This window comes from Piliocolobus tephrosceles, chromosome 11 (assembly GCF_002776525.5).
Source record: "Piliocolobus tephrosceles isolate RC106 chromosome 11, ASM277652v3, whole genome shotgun sequence".
Classification (NCBI taxonomy): Eukaryota; Metazoa; Chordata; class Mammalia; order Primates; family Cercopithecidae; genus Piliocolobus; species Piliocolobus tephrosceles.
In genome coordinates this window covers 92,458,921-92,480,270 of record NC_045444.1, presented here as the reverse complement: position 1 = coordinate 92,480,270, position 21,350 = coordinate 92,458,921, and the positions used below count along the sequence as shown (strand labels likewise).

At 39.4% G+C, this 21,350-nt stretch overlaps 1 protein-coding gene across 2 annotated transcripts in view; it reads left to right on the top strand.

The window, feature by feature from the left end:
• The window catches only part of INO80D (INO80 complex subunit D), a 96,271-nt gene extending 78,866 nt beyond the window's left edge, over positions 1-17,405 (top strand). Inside the window, exons 9-11 of one of the 2 annotated variants that reach the window (XM_023219392.3) lie at positions 1,296-1,513; positions 3,648-3,820; positions 5,578-17,405. In XM_023219392.3, the coding sequence (XP_023075160.1) occupies positions 1,296-1,513; positions 3,648-3,820; positions 5,578-6,743 (1,557 nt within the window). In that variant the 3' untranslated portion in view covers positions 6,744-17,405. The remainder of the gene's footprint in view (positions 1-1,295; positions 1,514-3,647; positions 3,821-5,577) is intronic. The other variant, XM_026454612.2, reaches the window with a different exon arrangement.
• Positions 17,406-21,350: the final 3,945 nt, after the last annotated feature.

The following is a 21,350-nucleotide window of genomic DNA, read 5'->3' as shown; positions in this document are numbered from 1 at the left end:
TTTTTTTGAGACTGACTTTCACTCTTGTTGCCCAGGCTGGAGTGCAATGGCTTAATCTCGGCTCACTGCAACCTCTGCCTCCCAGGTTCAAGCGATTCTCCTGCCTCAGCCTCCCAAGTAGCTAGGATTACATGCACGTGTCACCAGGCTCGGCTAATTTTTGTGTTTTTACTAGAGACAGAGTTTCGCCATATTGGCCAGGCTGGTCTCAAACTCCTGACCTCAGGTGATCTGCCCGCCTCGGGCTCCCAAAGTGCTGGGATTACAGGCATCAGCCACTGCGTCTGGCCAGAAGTGGCTGCTTTTTCTTGGTTTGTTTTAAATTTGTGTATTTGTGACTTAATCTGTAATTGTTTACATTCAATCATTTGAGTAGGATTAAACCTGTTTTAGATTTCCTGAATTTATACTTCAATTTTATTCTTTCTTTTCCATTTTTTGATGCTAGTGATAGTTACTAGTCTTAAACTACTATGGTCTACAATCTTTATTTAGCTATAAGAGTTATTAGGGAATTAATTAAAGGTGACATCAATTGCAAACCCTACTGTTCCTGTGTGCCACTAAGAAAGAAAAAAATGTTGCCAGTGATGCAGTATTTTCTTATCACTTAGAATTTTTGTTTTAGACTTATTAAAGAGCTTTTAAAAGACTTACCTAGACATAGATTTTTATCTTATATACTGTTCCTGGTTTTGGCTGTGCTGCTTGACATGTGAAAGGGAGTATTTTCTGCGTACTTCAGCAATAGAACAACTTCATCTACTTTGTGATTATTTTCCTTTTTCACTTGGTTGTTTCCTTACAGGGAAAAAAAAAAAAGAATTGTGGTCAGTACTTCAGTAATGAATATGTGCTCCACTAATATTAATTTTATGCCCTGCTGCTCTTTGTGCCTTTCTACATTCACAAAGAATTTTCCTCCACACGTAGTACCAACAGTGTACATACCTTAATTCAGAAACGATGCCAGGACAAAGAACTGGAACCGTGTGTGTGTGTGTGTGTGTGTGTGTGTGTGTGTGTGGACAGTGTCAGCTATTATGACCATCAGCAGGCTGACTGCAATGGTAAAATGCCAACAATTTAAAATGCTTCCCAATTGCAGAGATATTAAAATGTAGATCTTGGAGTTGATGAAGTTTGGTGTCTTCATTATTGCTATACATAGTTTTGGGCATCCAGTATGTTTTAGGCATTAATATAGAATATTAAGGGATGTAAGTATTTTTTAGGTAGCTGTCAAGTTTCTCCCAGATAATCTCAGTTTAAAAACGTATTTATTCATTCCAAAGGATAATTTCTTGAGAGGAGATAACTCCCGTAAAGTTCAGCACCAGCAGCAGAGGAAACCCAGGAAAAAAACCAAGCCTCCTGCACTAACCAAAAAACACAAGAAGAAGAGAAGGCGTGGACCTCGTCGACCCCAAAAACCCATTCCCCCTGCAGTCCCCCAAGGGAACCTCAGCATGCCCGCCAGCGTCTCACTGCCAGTGGAGGCCTCTCAGATCCGGTCAGTGGTGCCACTGGCACCTAATTTTTCTTTACGTCTTCTGATTCTTCTCAGAACATCTAGCTTCATGTGGTTATTGTAAAGTTGTCACTAGGCTACAGAAGCCATTTAATATATCAGCCTAGATTTTTAAAATAGTTTTTGGTATAAATTTTAGATTTTACCTGTATCTGGCTGTATTTGATCTAAAATTAAGCTTTTGCTTACAATAAAGAGAACAGATGCTGAAGTTGAGTTTAATTGTATACTGTCAACTTAAAAAACATTTTTTTTTTCTTGAGACCAAGTCTTGCTCTGTCGCCTAGGCTAAGTGCAGTGGCGCGATCTCGGCTCACTGCAACCTCTGCCTCCAGGGTTCAAGCAATTCTCCTGCCTCAGCCACCCTACTCTAGGATTACAGTTGTGTGGCATCATGCCCAGCTGATTGTTGTATTTTTAGTAGAGACAGGGTTTCACCATGTTGGCCAGGCTAGTCTCAGACTCTTGACCTCAAGTGATCCACCCACCTCAGCCTCCCAAAACACTGGGAATACAGGCATGAGCCACTGCACCTGGCCTCTAACTTTAAAAAATTTTAGCAGAAATTCCATATATGTTGCAACAGAAGTATTCCATCAAAAATATGAGGCATTATTTATTTTGGCAGGGTTAAACATTTTGACCAGGAGAATGAAGCTTTTGTTTTAGCTGAGCATTTCAATTTTACTTGTTGTTAATTTCACTTCTAAAATTATTATTTCAACCAGATTTGAAATTCTTCTAAAAAGCATTAAGACACACTTGATACACCAAATTGTGATTCACTGTACAAATTTGAAGTAAAAGTATTACCTAGTAGTTGTTGTTGCCTCTTTATACATGGTGAAGGTTGCAGAAATACATGACTGCATATGGTGAGGCCTGTATTTTTGCAGTGATTCTACTTTCAGATTTCCTTCTTTTAAAAAATAGGGGAGGAGACACTGTAAGTTAGAATTTCTCATGTTTCTGTTGAGTATAAAAAACCTAGGGCCAGGTGTGGTGACTCACGCCTGTAATCCCAGCACTTTGGGAGGCAGAGGCAGGTGGATCATGAGGTCAGGAGTTCGAGACCAGCCTGGCCAAGATGGTGAAACCCCATCTCTACTACAAATACAAAAATTAGCCAGGCGTGGTAGTGGGCACCCGTAATCCCAGCTACTCGGGAGGCTGAGGCAGAAGAATCGCTGAAACATGGGAGGTGGAGGTTGCAGTGAGCTGAGATCGCGCCATTGCACTCTAGCCTGGGCAACAGCAAGACTCCGCCTCAAAAAAAAAAAAAAAAGGCCAGGCATGGTGGCTCATATCTGTAATCCCAACACTTTGGGAGGCCAAGGTGGGTGGATCACCTGAGATCAGGAATTCGAGACCAGCCTGGCCAACATGGTGAAACCTCGTCTCTACTAAAAAAAAAAAAAAAATTAGCTTGGCATAGTAGTGGGCGCTTGTAATCCCAACTACTTGGAAGGCTGAGACAGAAAAATCTCTCGAACCCAGGAGGCGGAGATTGCAGTGAGCCGAGATCACACCATTGCACTCCAACCTGGGCAACAAGAGCGAAACTCTGTCTAAAAAAAAAACCTAGAAGACATTAGGATGGGCTTTAGCTCAAGTGGTTACTTCCTTATTTTCCATCTGTCTAATCCCTGTGCTTGGGTTCAAGACCTGCCAGGGCTTTCTGACCTTTAAAAAGAAAACCTAAAAGACATTAGCTTGTTTTTTTATTTTGTTTTGTTTTGTTTTGTTTTTTTTGAGACAGAGTCCCGCCCTTTTGTCCAGGCTGGAGTGCAGTAGCATGATCTCAGCTCACTGCAACCTCCGCCTCCTAGGTTCAAGCGATTCTCATGCCTTAGCCTCCTGAGTAGCAGGGATTACAGGTGTGCACCACCATGCCCAGTTAATTTTTGTATTCTTAGTAGAGATAAGGTTTTGCCATGTTGACCAGGCTGGTCTCAAACTCATGGCCTCAAGTGATCCTCTCACCTTGGCCTCCAAAGTGCTGAGATTATAGGCATGAGCCACTGTGCCCTGCCTGACATTAGCTTCTTTTCGTGTTGAATGAACTTGGCTTGGTGGTATTGATGTGAAGATAAAGAGGGAGTTATGGGACCAACAGTGTCCTGTTTCCCAGGAGCCCATCCACGCCAGAGCTGAGTGCTGATGAGTTGCCGGACGACATTGCCAATGAGATCACTGACATTCCACATGACTTGGAATTGAACCAGGAGGACTTTTCAGACGTCCTGCCACGGCTACCTGATGACTTACAAGATTTTGATTTTTTTGAAGGTATAGTCAGTTATTTTGACTCAAGGAAACTGGTTTTAAAAATGAGTTTATAAGAAAAGAAATAGTGTTTTGAGATGTGTTTGTCATACTCCTCCTCACATGTAATGTCTTTCACTGTAGATAGGAAATATAATACCACTGCAGCTATTTTACCCCTTTCAGAAGATAAGGAATGTGCAGTTTGTTTAACCATCTCATAATTTGGTGACTAGGTTTATACCTTGTTTCTTTTATTTTGGGAGACAGAGTCTCACTCTGTTCCCCAGGCTGGAGTGCAGTGGCAAGATCTTGGCTCACCGCAGCTTCTGCCTCCTGGGGTCAAGCGATTCTTCTGCCTCAGCCTCCCGAGTAGCTGGGATTACAGGCATGTGCCACCACGCCTGACTAATTTTTGTACTTGTAGTAGAGGTGGGGTTTCGCCATGTTGGCCAGACTGGTCTTGAACTCCCGGCCTCAAGCGATCCACCTGCCTTGGCCTCCCAAAGTGCTGGGATTACAGACATGGGCCACCACACCTGGCCCAACTTTGTGCATACTTTTACTTTATTTTTGAACAAAGACATCTTGAACATGAAGTTTGTTTGTTTGTTTGTTTGTTTGTTTTTGAGACAGAGTCTTGCTCTGTCACTCAGGCTGGAATGTAGTGGCGCCATCTCAGCTCATTGCAACCTCTGCCTCCCATGTTCCAGCGATTCTCCTGCCTCAGCCTCCCGAGTAGCTGGGATTACAGGTATCTGCCACCATGCCCAGCTAATTTTTGTATTTTTAGTAGAGACAGGGTTTCACTATGTTGGTCAGGCTGGTCTCGAACTCTTGACCTCAGGTGATCCACCTGCCTTGGCCTCCCAAAGTGCTGGGATTACAGGCATGAGCCACGGCGCCCAGCCGAATATGAGTTTTGAAGCCTTTTAGAACTTGCCCTAGTTTTATACCCCACCATGTACTTCAACTGAAGTGCACTTTTCCAAAACGAAGTTTGCTTAATCTGCCAATTCCCCCATGCTTTCAGGGGAAATCTTTTATACTCTTAGAATGTTTCTTTCACCATTAAAAATCGAATATTTCCATGGTGATTAATCAAGTTCCTAACAATAGATTTTTTGAATATTAGAAATGAAATCAAAGTAGGTCCATGGGCTTCCATTTTATGAAAATTAGTAAGAAATGGGAAAAGAATGAAGGGGAAGGATTAGAGAGTAAAGCAAAAGCATTTTGAAAGATAACCCATGAAATGAACTGAGTGCTTAGTGTTGTGCTAAAATAGATGTATGAATTTCTGTGTTTTAACCTTCCACAGCTGCCCTCCAGCTGGGAGAGTCAGGAGTAGAACAGGCAAGGTGGACCTGTTCTACACAGCCTTTTGTCTCAAATCCAAGTTGATATTATATGTTTTCTATGTTAATGACAATAATATAATCTTAGGTAAAAAACATGTATAATCACATAGTCACTGTGAGTTTTACATTTGTATCCTTAGAGTTCCTAAGAATTTAGTACTTTGATAAGGTGACTTTTGAGATGGTTTTCAGTAAATCAACTGAAGATGGTGATTCAAGTTCGTAGTCAGCTGACATTTCAGACCCTGTCCTGCATATCATTATTTCACTTTTTCCCTCCAATCCAAATCTTGGAAACTTTTCTTTTCAAGAGGGACTCTTTTTAAATAGAATATTGTTTAAAATAATTCAAATGTATGATTTTTGTGATGTAGGACTGGTAAAAGCTCTACTGATTGTTGATGGTTTTTGTTGACTCAGGGAAGAATGGAGACCTCCTCCCAACTACCGAAGAGGCTGAGGAGCTTGAACGGGCCTTGCAGGCTGTAACTTCTCTCGAGTGCCTGAGTACCATTGGGGTCCTTGCCCAGTCAGATGGTGTGCCAGTCCAGGAGTTGTCAGATAGAGGAATAGGAGTGTTCTCCACAGGTACTGGAGCTTCAGGAATACAATCCTTGAGCCGAGAGGTGAACACAGACCTAGGGGAGCTATTGAATGGGCGTATAGTACATGATAATTTTTCTAGTCTAGAGCTGGATGAGAACCTGCTCCGTTCTGCTACCTTGTCAAACCCACCTACACCCCTGGCAGGGCAGATCCAGGGGCAGTTCTCTGCCCCAGCCAACGTTGGCCTTACTTCTGCCACTCTGATCAGCCAGAGTGCACTTGGGGAGAGAGCCTTCCCAGGACAGTTTCATGGACTTCATGACGGCAGCCATGCCTCCCAGAGGCCACATCCTGCCCAGCTGCTGAGCAAGGCAGATGACCTAATCACCTCACGACAGCAATACAGCAGTGATCACTCCCACTCCTCGCCCCATGGAAGCCATTATGATAGTGAGCATGTGCCGTCTCCCTACAGTGACCATATCACCTCTCCCCACACAACATCGTACTCTGGTGATAATATGGCAGCTACCTTTTCAGCAGAGATGCCCATCATGGCGCAGCACTTGCTCCCAACTCAACTTGAGGTGCCACTTGGAGGTGTGGTAAACCCCAGAACTCACTGGGGCAATCTCCCCGTCAACCTTGGAGACCCCTCTCCATTTAGCAACCTTCTCGGCGCAGATGGACATCTTCTTTCCACTTCCCTATCCACACCACCCACCACTTCGAACTCAGAGACCACACAGCCTGCCTTCGCCACCGTGACCCCCAGCAGCTCCAGTGTGCTTCCGGGGTTACCACAGACCAGCTTCAGTGGCATGGGGCCTTCTGCTGAACTAATGGCCTCCACCTCTCCCAAGCAGCAACTCCCTCAGTTCAGCGCAGCCTTCGGCCACCAGCTGAGTTCTCACAGTGGCATTCCTAAGGACCTGCAGCCCAGCCACAGCTCTATAGCCCCTCCTACAGGCTTCACAGTAACAGGTGCCACAGCTACAAGTACCAATAATGCATCTTCTCCCTTTCCCTCCCCTAACTGAGGGTGTCTATGTGTTTGCAGGCAGGTGGGGAACCCAGTGTTTTCTATCTTTGTTTCCTCTTTAGCACCCCTCTCCCCTTTTCCGAAAGAAGATATAACAGATGGGGATTAGAGGGGCACCCCCCTTCCCAGTTCGATGAGTGGCCCTGCAGTGGACCTCGCTACAGTGTTCACATGTGCTCCTTAGCACTGGTGCTCATTCCCTCCTGGCAGGCCCACTCCGCCCCAGTGGTTTCCTTAGTGGTTCAGCACAGTGACTGGATAGGATTGATTTTTAGCAGCAAGTCCTAGAAGTGGAAGATACCTCAGAATACCAGTGCCCTTTACTATTTCCTAGTATTCAGATCAATGCTTTCCATTCTATTGCCAGGTTTTTACATAGGTGGTTCTAGATAGAATGATCTTATTAATTGAGTTCCTGTATAAGAGACAGCAAATGGTGTGTGGCAGGTCAAGACTGACTTAGCACCAACTGCTAAACACCACAGTGAGGCCAGGATTCCATTCCTAATTGTGATCATGTTTAACTAAAAGAAAAAAATGTGTCTTTTGACTGCCTGTGAGTATGCGTGTGCCCACGCGTGTGTTTTTGTGCAGTGCAGGAAGCGGCTGTCCCATTAGTTTGCGTTTTGTTTATTTGTTTGTTTTCCCCCCTCTGTAATGAATATAAGACTCTTTCTTTTCTCCTCTCCTACATCTCACAATCCTAATAAGGTTGGTCCTTCTTTTCCTCAAGTTTCCTGAATAGGGAGGGTGGTGGGCTGGTCGTGTGAATAGCACAAGCTTTTTCTGTTAAAAGTTAGCCCAAGAAGAAACAGAACATAGGAAAGCTTGGATTCCCGTCAGTGAAGTAGGCATGTCCTGAAAAGCTTGCCTGGGACGACTGCAGGCTCCTGGGGTTCTGGGGCCTGATGGTCACTTTGTCTTTTCAGACATATGTTTGTTTCTAAATCCTTCTCTCATGGAATACATTTGCAAGATGTAATTAAAGAAAATATTTTGATGTGAAAAAGCAGGATAGGTCAGATAGATTTGAAAAGATGGGATCTGTGAACTCCTTGATCCATCTTTTGCTTTTGAATTTTTCATGTTTACAGTAGTGATTCTTTGGTAAGATTTGTAAAATGTTGCAGACACTTGTAGAATCAGTGTACCAGTTGTGAAGTGATGTGTGATATCTGAAGGATACACATTTTAAAGTTTCTTTCAAAGCAGAATATGGAAATTAGACATAAATTTTATTTGCCCTTTGGTACTTTTAAAATAATTTAAGTACTTGGGTTTAAGTAAATTTGAAAATAGTTTTGGGAAATGTTTTTAAAATCCAGGATTTTAGGATTAAAAATCATATTGGGTAGTTTAGGGAGTTCATGACTATGAAATGAATTTGTGAGGTTTCTTGCCTACCTTTTTTTCCCCCCAGAGAAGGGTGGAACTAGATTTTAAAGGCATCTCTACTCTGCTTTTGCTGAGTAGTTTCACTGTCCCTTGAGATACCATTGGCTATTTATACCTGAGTCTAGTCTAATTCACATACATATATATTTTAAAAGTTAAGTAGGGAGAACATACCTATTGATGTGGTTCAATAATTCATTTGTCAGGGAATATTTGATCTTAATTCCTTTCTAATAGGTAACGATTGGATGTATTTTCCTACTTCCTGTATGTATTCTCTTTATGCCATGCTAGTTCTAACCAGTCCCTTCTTTTGAAAGCTTTTCTTTCTCTGCTTTTTAAAGGAATGATGGTGATCAGTAGGCATTATGCAGATACCACGTGCCTGAGGTTATGGAGGGGAAATGTCACATGACTGTATGAAATCATTATATGCCCTATTTTGTATTTATTGATGTTTCTTTTTGTGGGCCAAAAATATGTTTGTAATATATTTAGTTTTTTTAAAATCATGGTAATTGATTGGAAGATTTATTTTTAATAGCTTTGCCTTTTTTGCAGAGTGCAAAATTTCTAAATTATAACTTATGTCATAAAGCAAAATTATATTTGGTATCACCATAAATTTCTATTCTGAATGGTGAGGACAGATAATTTGAATATTTCTCACCTGTGAATCTATATTAGTAAGCTTTTTTATTTTAACGTACTGTAATGAAGTGGTCACGAATAGTTACCTCTGCTCAAAAATGTCATTTAGTTTGTTAAACTATCTTCACAACTCATCGTAAGCATCTCTAGGTAACTGTCCATTCCCAGCAATTCAGTTTAGTCTCCATTGTGTATTTAAAGGTTGTCGCAGAGCAGCACATTGACTTCCTCGTCAGCCCTTTGACAGCGAAGGGAAAGTCCTGGGTAGTCGATTTGAACTTTTTCTGTCTTTTTGTCCCTCATGTTAGCTGCTTGAAATTCTTCAGTTATGATACAAAGCTGAGTTTGCAGTAAGTTGCACATTTTATTGTTTGCAATTTTCTGTTTTATGTGCATTTAAAAGCCCTTCTCTGCTTTCTAGTAAGGAGGCATGAAATTATCAGGAATGTTGCTAGTTACAGCTTCACACCAAAAACTTTGAGTAAATACATTTTCGTTTGGATGCCCGTGATGAAAGCTGAGGAAAGTGGTTGAGGAATTACCAACAACAAACTTCTCCTCTATTTTATCTAGTTCAAAACAGATATCAAAGTTTGCAATTTGCTTTGCTCTTGCTGTTTCTTATGAGTCCCTTTTTGGAAGAGAGGAGAACATCTATAAGCCCAGAGAGATCTGTGTTTTTCTTTTAGTTAAAAGAGCCATTCTTGTCCGTTAGTAGTAACTTTGCTATTAATATGTATAGAAAGGAATGAAGTGTCTTTTACTCCAGAAATAGGAAAATTAGTATCTTTCAAGGTAGCTCTTGTGCTATCATAAGGCAATACTGGAATCAAAAACAAATCTTATATAAGGTCCCAAATAGGTAGAAACTAGCTTTTATTCTAGTGTTAAACCCATGAGAAATAGTGGCAAGGAAGTTTCACTCTGTTTCTGCAGTTCTTTGGGACTATTTATAAAGGCCAGTTAGATTGTGTTACTGTGATTTAATTTACAAAGTTGCTGCAGTTAACGGATACATTCTGTGCTCTGAGAATCTGAATTCCATTCTAATGTGTGATATTCACTGGCTGTGATCAGTAGCATCTGAAGAAAAGATGGGCTTTCTCTACTCTCTCTACATAATTATTAATATTATTTTAATTAAAGTACTTAAGACATTGTTTTTTCTTCTGTAAAAATGGCTTAGCAATTTGCACATCTGGGTAGGTTATGTAGCTAGTAAACAACTCATAATAGTAAGTAGCAATTATACTTAACCCACCAAGTGACAGACTATGCAATGGAAAAATTTTCTAATTATCGTCACATAGCTTAGACAGCAAAGGATTATTTTCTCTGGTAACCTACCATGTGTGATATAACCGCTTTATAAATGACTTCCTGAGCAATTTCATGTTGGCAGGCAGTGTGGTGTGTCTAGTGTCCCTCTATGAGAAGACTATAATCAGAAACAAATAGTAGGCATGAGGAGCAAGTTGGAAAGTGAGGTTATTATTATTTTTTTCCTTAAATTGGTGTTACTGTCTTTAGTGTCTTAAGGCTAAAGAAAGCTAATACTTTATCTTTGCCAAATAATTATTTATAAGATTTATTTTTAAAATAAGCCCAGTCTCACACCTGAAAGTTAAGAATCATCATTTTCTGTGACTGACACTAAAGCTCTTCCTTATCAGAGCTTGTTCTCAATCTGTGATCACAGTCCACAGTAGCAAAGACAGCTCTTTGATTAGGAAGGAAACCATGTTTGTGATGCACAGAGGTGCCCTGTCCATACAGTTTTCTTCTTACATGAAAGAATTGACCTTTCCGTTGACCTGTACCATTCTGTTTTTATAAAGTGGATTAGAATTTGAGCATATCTAGTAAATATCGTGTGGTCAGTCCGCCGGTGCTTGCCCGCCATCTTTCCCGTGCCTTGGCATCCTAGGGGTGCTGGTGATGGTCAGTGGGTGCCATCAGTCGGCAGTGCACGTGTAAGGCAATCTCCTCTCCTCCAGGTTAGTTCAGAAGGTCGCTATGGGTTGGTATTGCAAAAAGATGAGTATATTAACACTAAACTTACTAACAGGTTTGAAATTCATTAAAAATTAGTTTTCAGTTTCTTCATCTTTCTTTTAGACTTCTTTTAAAATTCTCTTCTTAATCTGGTATATATAGAAATCTAATATTATGGTCTTCTACATAACTCTCCCGTTTAATGAGGCAATTTAGAGGATTCCTTGAAAGAAAAGTTAGTCATACTGAACAGTCTTCATTTGTATCTCTTTTATTACCAGTATTTACATTGTTCTCAGGATATTTTTCCTGACAAAAAAATATATTTCTTGGGGGTGGAGAGTTATATATATCTTTACATGAAAGACCATGATGTTTCCCTCCTCCCAATACATTAACTGAATCTTCACTGGCTTTCTGTAGAAAAGTTAAACAGTTTAATAATATCTTAATATCTTTATAAATTTTCCTATATTCTGGAGGAAACCAAAATCATGTTTAGTAGATTAAAGTAACATTTTAAATACTACCTTTCCAATAAAATTTGTAATGAAATACCAGTGAAAGACATGTTTGGATATCTGTTAAGCATTTCTCCCTGACTAATGAATTAGGAAAGAAAACATCAAACTTTAATGAATAGTTCTGTCTCTTCTAATAAACAGTGTCATTAACGCTGCAGTTGTTTGTGCGTCAAACTTTGGGAGCCTTATTTCTAAATAGCAAAAATTCTGTTTTCACTTCAGCCCTTATCTTTTTGTTAGTTTTTCTCTGCACTGTGATACAGAGCTAATAAGAGGAAATGTGACGTTTCAGAGAGAGAGCGAGCAAATTGGATATGACCTTTTTTACCCTGTGTTCCCCAATACTGGGGATGTTTGGCTACTTTGAACGCAGTTTTGAGTGACCTAAAGTTTAGAACAATACTCGTATAAGAGAAAAATCTATCTAACTCTCAGTGAGCTCCGTAGGGCAGCACAGCTTTCCATCTTCTCTTCCGCCTGCTCGCCTCTGCCCACTACAGTCCTGAAGAATGCACATGCACACATGATCTGTACCCAGCCCGGCCAAAGAGGCATAGAATCCTCTTCTTTCACTTGTTTCTTTTTTCTTCGTTTGCTTGTTTTTGTTTGTTTTTAAAGCTGGGGACCACTGAAGTAAGCTCTGTATGCACCCAAAGTTCCCCTTGGAAAAATTTTCAACACGCAGTGCAGAAGGCTCCAATGCAGCTAAATGCCACACCATTGCTTTTACTTGGGGGAATAGACCGATTTGCCCTGAAATGACTCCAACCTGCATCATTAAGGTGCAGGTGGCTCCAGTGGATTAGTGCTGAAATGATGGGAAGTCTGACACTTGTTGACATTGTCTTCATCTGTTTGGAAGGGTTGAATCTGTTCCTCTCAACAGTGATAGTTCTTTTCACTGTATAGTATTGAGTATGTCTCAGGGATTCCTTGTGGAAATTAGGGCAGTTTTTAAAATAAGAAAATAGTTTTAAAAGAAACTAAAGGTGACTCATCATTGAAGAGAGCGGAAGAAAGAGGAAACTTTTGGTTTTGTAGCCCACAGTGTCTTGCATAGGACTTTTTCCTTTCTCCTCCAGGCTCTCATCTCAGCTTCAGAATACAGAATCCTTTCCCATCACGCACAGCTTTAAAACTTTTATTTAAAAATTTCCTTCCCCAATGAGCTTTCAGAATACTTATTGTAGATTTTAAGAGAAAAGGTATATTAATTTATGCTATTAACATCACCTCATAAATTATAAGTTTTATACTAAAGCTGTATTGAGTGTAATGAATTATGTTGCCTATGTGTTTAATAGCTAAATATATATGAGCTTTTTTTTTTTTTTTTTTTGACAAAACAAACTAGTGAAGCACCTTTTTACACTGGATCTCTGCCGTGTCAAGGTGTATAGCTATCCTTTGCTACCTTGCAGATATATAAAATAAAAGGATATCCTGGGGCCTCAAAATGTAGAACACCTTTAGACCATTTATAACTGTTCCTAGAACTGTTGAGAATCATGTTGTTTAGTAAATGATCTGTGGTTTACATAAGATGGCTAGAAGCTTAGTTACAGGGTACATAGAAATACATAGATCAAGTAAAACTCCAACTACTGTAGCTGGAATTTGTAAACTAAGTTTTTAAGACCTCTTTTATTTCCTATGGATTTATTCTTTAATTTACAGTTTATTCTGTAAGTTGGGAAGTAAAATAGAGAAAATAATAAATCTAGATGTTCTCAGTGTCTTATTCAGGAACTTTTTATCCCTCCTCACTAAGGAATTCCCACTGTGACTTTAAAATAGAATTAAATTACTCGTGTGCATGTATATGTCTGTATTTTTTACACACATGCAAAAATATACATTGGGGGCACATGTGTGAGAGATATGAATGTGTGCTTATATAAAAATAGATAAAGGTAACCGAATGTATTGTAGAAACATGATTTATTTAGTTGAGGGTATTGGAGTTACTTTCTCATTGTCTCTGTTGTGTAAATACACCAAATTAATCATTATGTTATCTTATGTTAAAAGGCTAGCTCTGATATCATGTGCATTTTATGTTAACCTTTGGATTAACTTATATTATGCTATGTTCATAAAATGACATCAGAAATAGGAGGTTCTAAGATCAGCCTCTCACTTTTGAGCATAAAAATAAGAGAGGGAGACAGAGAGCCCCAGACATGAGCTGTGTTTATCTATTGTGGTGATGGGACCAGAGATCTGTTGAACCTTTTTTATGTTTATTATAGATTTCTTTATATTCTGAGTAAGAAAATATTGTTGATCATCTTTTCTTGGTGAAGTTAAGAAAAAGTATAGGCCTTTCATGAAGAATTTTTGGAAGGGGCTGCTTTGTTTAAGGAGTTGGTGGGATCATTTCACCGTGCATATGTCAAAGCTGGGGTGATTTCATTTCCAAAAATTTTCAAAAAACTTTTACTCAGTTCTGCTGTTATTTATTAAGAGTGCTCCCATCCCCATATTTTAGCTATAGGAAAAATTGTGCTACCCCTGATTCATATGGAATTTTAAAAAAAATACATCCCTTTATTTTGAGTTTTAAGGTGTTATTTTGCTATACATTTATTACTGGAGTATCTGGTGGTCTGAAATAGTCAAAATTAGAGTTGTTATTCAATGTTCCAATGACATTTATTTTTAATACTTAAAAAATCATGTACTTCGAAATATGTCAAAACAACTTCTGATAATATACCTGAATTTGTAGTTGTCTCTTGAGCATCGTTTACTTCATCTTAGATATAGTGAAGAACTAGGAAAGCTCTATATGCTGTTCTTTTCTACAGTTGTATTTTTGCAGCATCTCCTGGTTTCATTCACTCTTGTTTTGGGATTTTTTTTTTAATCTGCATATTTCTTGTACATATGCATGCAAATGAAAGAAGGGAGTTTGTACTGGTGCCATTTCTCCCTTCAGTTGCTGGTTAATGGGATTTGCTAGAAAAAATTCTCCCGATTGAAGGGTGAAAACAGACCCTTATGTGTATATCTGTACAGAGATGTGTATATGGGATGTGGTGGCACTTTGCTGAATGTGAACTTGCCTTGTCAATGGAAAGATTGAAAAGTATTATGTTTATTTATACATTTGTATAAATCTATATATACACGTATGTATATGTGTGTGTATAGATAAAGCTATATACATATATTTCCCTTAAAAATGTGTGTGTATAATAGGTAAACAGCCTTTGTTAAGCAAGATTAAAGTCTATGGAAAGTTCTGGATTATTCTGTAAGCCAGAGGAGGTGACAGTCTAGAGTACATCATCAGAACATAGTAAATGGAAGTCCTTTGGATTATAGTCTTGTTTATGGATATTACACAATGAATGCCTGTCTGAACAATTCTTACTTGCCAGTTCCACTATTCTTCATCTTCACCACCTTCTACTGGTCAGTCTCTCATCACTTAAAAAGAAAAAGAAATCACACATCATTGTGGTTTTTTTCTCCTTAATTCTGTCTTTTCTGGCCGGAAACTTTTGGCTTAAGCATATTTCATCAACTTCTCTGTTTTCTTTTAAAGATCTTTATCTCTGAAATTTTCCCAGAAGACACAAGTTTTGGTAATATTATCAATAGTAATTTCGAGAATTGGGCATTCATCTTTGTCTCAAAAACAAACAGAAAGCCAACTTCCAAATAAAACAAATTTGAAAGTTTTACCTCAATAATTTGGGGTCATTTTACTTAAATTACAAGAGAACATAATTATGATTTTATGATTGAGATTAGTGTTGGGTTTATTTCCACACTTAACTGTCATTAATTTGTCATTTACATATTTTTCTTTGCTTTGTAGTTTAATCATAACTTCACCATTTACATTTTAATGGAAAGCATACAAAGTCACATGTAAGCCTCGTGAATTCTGTAACTAACTCATTTTTCTCATGATGAAACTGCTTTGATGAATTCCTGTGTGATGAATTATGCTACATTTCCTTTTGACTGTTCTCAGTTTGTGACATTCTGTATTAACTTTGCTGCAGCTCTCTAGAAAACTTGCATCCCTATATATTGTGCCTTTAAAGCTCTTATGCACACACAGACAAAAGTGTATATATACATGTCAGAGCATGTGTACATATGCTTTCATATGTACTCACACAGTATGTCTCTAGTATATATTGTGGGAGTAGATATATAGATATTCAAAGGCAATGAAATATTGCTCTCTAGATATATATGTATATAAATAGTGTTGATATAACTGTATATACACATGTATATGTATGAGTTTTAAATGGCAATCTTTTACATTTAGCAAAATGCTGCCCCTACTGGAATATTGTCACTGCAGTGGCAGTTGTATGTAATGATTTAAAATACATTATCAAAAGTTATTTAAAGAACATTTAAAGTCTCATCTAAAGACATCCACACACTATTTATTTATCTTCCTTTTCCTTTTATTGTTGTGTTTTTCTTAACTGAAAGGGAGACTGTCATTTTAAAAATGCCATCTGTCCCATGAGAGTAAGAAAGAGCTGGAGATTCACTTGAGGAGCTTTGTGCATTTTTCCTCTCTCTGAAGTGGAGATGTTCCACAGACCAGACTGTTTGTTTCACTTATAAAGCGATCCTAATACTTCCATTAGTGTATGTCATCCACCATCTCCTAGATCAACTTAATTCACCAATTTGCCTCCTCCTTTCATTAATAAATAATGATTATTGAGATCATTTTGCCTGGGGGAAGTTAACTACTCTCATGCTGCAGGGAAATATATCACCTAATTGTTATTTTGCCTTGTTCAAAATTCAAATTTGAAGGAAAGCGGCTCTCTCATGAAGCTGTCTTAAGCACATTTTAGTTAAGGGCCCTCCCAAACTCTTTTTTCTTTCTTTCTTTCTTTCTTTCTTTCTTTCTTTCTTTCTTTCTTTCTTTCTTTTTTTTTTTTTCCGAGTTCCAAGTTGCATGTGCTTGAAATAGATTTAATTCTTATTCCCCACAGTTTCAGGTATTTCTCATTAGTACATCAATTTGACACACTGAATGCAAGACTATTAAGGACGAACTATTAAATATTTTTTTTTTTGTGTGTGTGTGAAGAGTTGGCAGCAGATTACATCTCAAGAACTTGCAGAGAGAGGAGGGTTAGATGGACAATCCTAAATTGTGAGATGTTAAAAAACAGTGAAGTAAGAGTACTCCTGAAGACTAAAATAGAGAGGCTGGGGTTTGAGCCATTTTACTGAGTAGCTTAGCTGGAACCTGATATCAGAAGTAGCCTTTAACAAAAAGCCTCTTGGCAATTGTATGGTACTAACAACTAGAGTACTGAAGTGTAAGTCGAAACCAAGTTGCAGTGGGAAATCAAAGGTGAGGTAGCTTATTTGAAACCAGCAAATGAGACAGGTTGGACAGTTTTAAAATCTCTTCTAACAAAGAAACTGCACGGTAGCAAGGACTAGCGGTTCTCAAAGCCCTTCTTTTTCAGTGTTCTCATTCACCTTGGCACACAAGTATGTTTAACAGGCCATGCATTAAAAATAAATACAAAAATATAAAAGCTGCTTAAAGGGAACTTACAAACTGAGAATCTCTCCTCTGTATTTGTGTTCATAGTGGCTGCGAGTTTAATTATATGCACAAAAGTTAGGAGCCACTTGTTTCTGCACAGACTGTAGGAGCAAGATGAGGAGATGGGCAGGTTTTGGTAAGAGCCCCCAGTTCTAGTGGAGAGGCATACTTGTGGCATTGGGTGCGGCATTGCTGGGGGAGACCACGTTTTGGGAGGCGATTGGCTTTTGGTTTGTAATTTCCCTTTAAACAAGAAGAGATGGCTCACATTTTCCATATATATCTCAATGAATGTACTGTATTACTGTTTTAAAAAATTTGATGAAATAATAATGAATTGGTCTCCTTTTGTTATCTGGTCCTTGTTTAATTTGTTTAAGGGTTTTTGTATACAAAAGTTTACATTTTTATGTATATTTTTCTTGTGTAAAAACTGATGTAATATGTGTATGAAACACTGTATGTATTATCTGTATATAGTGTGACAAAATCATTTTTCTTTCTTTCTTTTGGATGTATTAATAAATCTTGCTGTGAAGTAGCCTTGTTTTTAGTTTAATTTTCTTTGCTGGGATATTGATGGAAGCTGCAAATCCAGGGTAAGTATTTTTCTGCCTTTATTTGAATACAGTATTTTTTAATATTTTGTATTTCACCAATAACTCTAGGCAGATATATTCATGATTTTTATGGTTGAACTAACAATAATTAATATTTGTAATAACTGTGGATCAATCAAATACTATCCAAAGTAATTTTTGATAGGGTATCCAGCCTTGAAGTTCAACCAGAAGTTGCATTTGAAATTGTTATATGCTATAATGGAAGTCTTACAAGCCAATTTCTATTTCTTTAAATCAGAAGCCTCTTCTGTCTTCATTTTCATAGCTTCACAAATATAAGAACAACTTCGTGTGTTATAGCCAAAATTTAAAAGCAATAGAAAACTGGAAGAAACTTTTTTTTTTTAGAAACAGCATCTTGCTCTGTCACCCAGGCCGGAGTGCAGTGGTGTAATCACGGCTCACTGCAGCCTCAGCCTCCCTGACTTGAGCTATCCTCCCACCTCAGCCTCCTAAGTAGCTAGGAACACAGGCATGTACCACCCCACCTGGCTATTTTTTTTTTAATCTGTTTTTTAGAGATAGGGTCTTGCCATGTTGCCCAGGCTGGTCTTGAACTCCTGGGCTCAAGCGATCCTTCTGCCTCAGTCCTCCCAAAGTGCAGGTATTATAGGCATAAGCCACCATGCCCAGCCCTTAATTTTCCTTTTTTTTTTTTTTTGTAGAGATGGGGTCTCACCATATTGCACAGACTGGTCTTGAACTCTTGGGTTCAAGCAGTTCTCCCACCTTGACCTCCCAAAGTGCCGAGACACTCTTGTTCTTTAAGGCATTGATGTAGTTTGAATGTTTTCACCCAAATCTCAAGTTGAAATGTAATCCACAATGTTGGAGGTGAGACCTGGTGGAAGGTGTTTGGGTCATGGGGGCAGATCCTTCATGTCTTGGTGCTGTCCTGCCGCTAGTTGAGTTCTCACGAGATCTGATTGTTTAAGAGTGTGTGGCACACACCCCCTGCCCACCTCTCTCTTTTGCTTTTGCTGCTGCCATGTGATGTGCCTGCTCCCCCTTTACCTTCCGCCTTCTGGTCTCACTCTCTTGCCCAGGCTGGAATGCAGTAGCATCATCATGGCTCACTGCAGCCTCGATATCTTGGGCTCAAGCGATCCTCCCATCTCAGCCTTCTGAGTAGCTGGGACTACAGGCACATGCCACCATACCTGGCTAATTTTGTTTATTTTTTTAGAGACGGAGTCTCCCTGTGTTGCCCAGGTTGGCTTGAACTCCTGGGCTCAAGCAATCCTCCTGCCTCAGCTTCCCAAAGTGCTGGGATTATAGGCATGAGCTGCCCCCCTTAGCTTCAGGTATTTCTTTATAGCAATGTAAGAACAGCCTAACGCAGATACTAACAACTATTTACTTGGAATTGTTTTTCAACTTTCTAATGCTATCTTTTGTTGCTGAGGGAGGCTCTAGTGTAAATGGTTTTGTTGTATACATAGAGGCAAAAATTCACATACAAAAATTAGTAACCTTTTCTTTTTTTGAGACAGTCTTGTTCTGTAGCCCAGGATGGAGTGCAATAGTGTGATCTCTGCTCACTGCAACCTCTACCTCCCAGGCTCAAGCTATTCTTATGATCACATGTTCTTTAGAGAGTTTCACTTAAAAAAAAATTTTTTTTTTTTGGGACAGGATCTCGCTCTGTCACCTAGGCAAGTGCAGTGGTGCCATCTTAGCTCACTTCAGCCTCGACCTCCTGGGCTCAGGTGATCTTCCCACCTCAGCCTCCCAAGTATCTGGGACCATAGGTATGTGCCACCACCCCCAGCTAGTTTTTGTATTTTTTTTTTTGTAGAGACAGAGTTTCACCGTGTTGCCCAGGCTGGTCTCAACTAGGCTCAAGCGATCAGCCTGCCTTGGGCTCCCAAATTTCTGGGATTACAAGCGTGAGCCACCATGCCCAGCCAGTTAATTTAAAATTTTTGTGGAGCAATTGAACTTGTTTTCCTTGGTCTCTAACCCAGGCATGTTTAAGGTACATTCTAAAATTGTGCTTTGTTTCTCTAAAAGAAGTTAACATTTTGAGGCTAGAGGCAGATGGCCACTGTACTAGTAAAATGGCCACAGTCACAGAACTTTTTCCATTTCTCTGTACTGGAGATTGACAAGGTATAGAGGATAATGCTTGAAATGGATCATTCTGTTTCTTCAGTTATATGGTACATTCTTAACAGAATGTGCCTTCTGTTATTTTCTACTTAAGGCTACTTCCTTTCTAAATCTCTGCACAAACTTTTGAGATTATGCTGGCTAAATTCTTGATTAAGAAAAAAATAGTAGCCTTAGGAGACAAGCCTGTTAGTGTAATATTTGAGTTGAGGCAACATCTTTAAAGGGGTAATGCTGAGATCCTGTGGATTGTGAGTGCAAGCAGTAACTGGAGTTTAGAAGATAATATATTTTTATTAATTCCTCTTCTTTAGTATATGTCCACTTCCTTGTTCTTTCTTCTGCCTCATTAAGATCTAACAATAATTTTTTTTTTTTTTGGAGACAGAGTCTTGTTCTGTCACCCAGGCTAGAGTGCAGTACAGTTGGCGTGATCTCAGCTCACTAACCTCCGCCTCCTGGGTTCAAGCAATTCTCCTGCCTTAGCCTCCTGAGTAGCTGGGACTACAGGTGTGTGCCACCATGCCCAGTTAATTTTTTTGTATTTTTAGTAGAGATGGGGTTTTGCCATGTTGGCCAGGCTGGTCTCAAACTCATGACCTCAGGTGATCTGCCCACGACCTCCCAAAGTGCTGGGAATACAGGCGTGAGCCACTGTGCTTGGCCTAACAATAATTCTTTTAAAAGCCTGTATTGGCTGGGCATGGTGGCTCACACCTGTAATCCTAGCACCTTTGGGAGGCTGAGGCAGGAGAATTGCTTGAGCACAGGACTTCAAGACCATCCTGGGCAACAAAGTGAAGCCTGTTTCTCTTTTTTGTTTGTTTGTTTGCTTGCTTTTTTGTTTTTTTAAAGTCTGTATTATTTAAAAGCCTTACTTGCATTAATTTGTACTTGCATTCCAGCAATATGTGGGTCTAAACATTAAGGTGATTTTCTTAGCCTGTTTTGTGCTGCTATCACAATACCAGAGACTGAGTAATTTATAAAGAACCAAAATTTATTTCTGACAGTTACAGAGGCTGGGAAGACCACGATCAAGGCGCGAGCATCTGGTGAGGGCTGCTCCTGAGATGGTGCCTTGGACACTGTGTCCTCCATAGGGGAGTAATACTGTGTTCTCACCTGGCAGAGGGCAGAAGGGCAAAGAGGGACAAACTTCCTCATCAAACCCTTTTACAGTGGCATTAATCCATTCATCAGGGCACAGCCCTCATGACCTAAACATCTCCTAAAATGTCCCACCTCTCAACACTTGCACTGGGGATTAAGTTTCCAGCACATGAATCTGAGACATGTCAGACCATACCAGTGATGTTATTTTGTTCCTTTCACAGAAATGTCTTCTTGGAAAAGTCCTCTTTAACATGTTGTGACTATAGTCAGTTATTTTTCCTACTTCAGATCCCTGTGATGGAAAGATGGTGCTCATCACTTAGCACCCTGAAATTTCAGTCGGCCTCATGGTAGTATGCTATTGCTGTTTCTCCCACCTTTCCAGTTTTCTCTGTCTTTCTGACCTTCCATTCATTTGTATACACTGAGTTATATTTTTTGGGGGCAGTTTGTATTAGGGACAGTGAGACACATGAAAATGAATCACAGCTGGATTCTACACTCAAAGGATTCTGCCGCCTAGCAGGAGAGTGTTGCATAACCATCTGTGCAAACAAGAAAGACCCCGTCAGCTGCCTAGTAGAATGATAAAATGCTGTGTAAGCTCAAGTCAGGAAGACAGAATTTGCAACCAA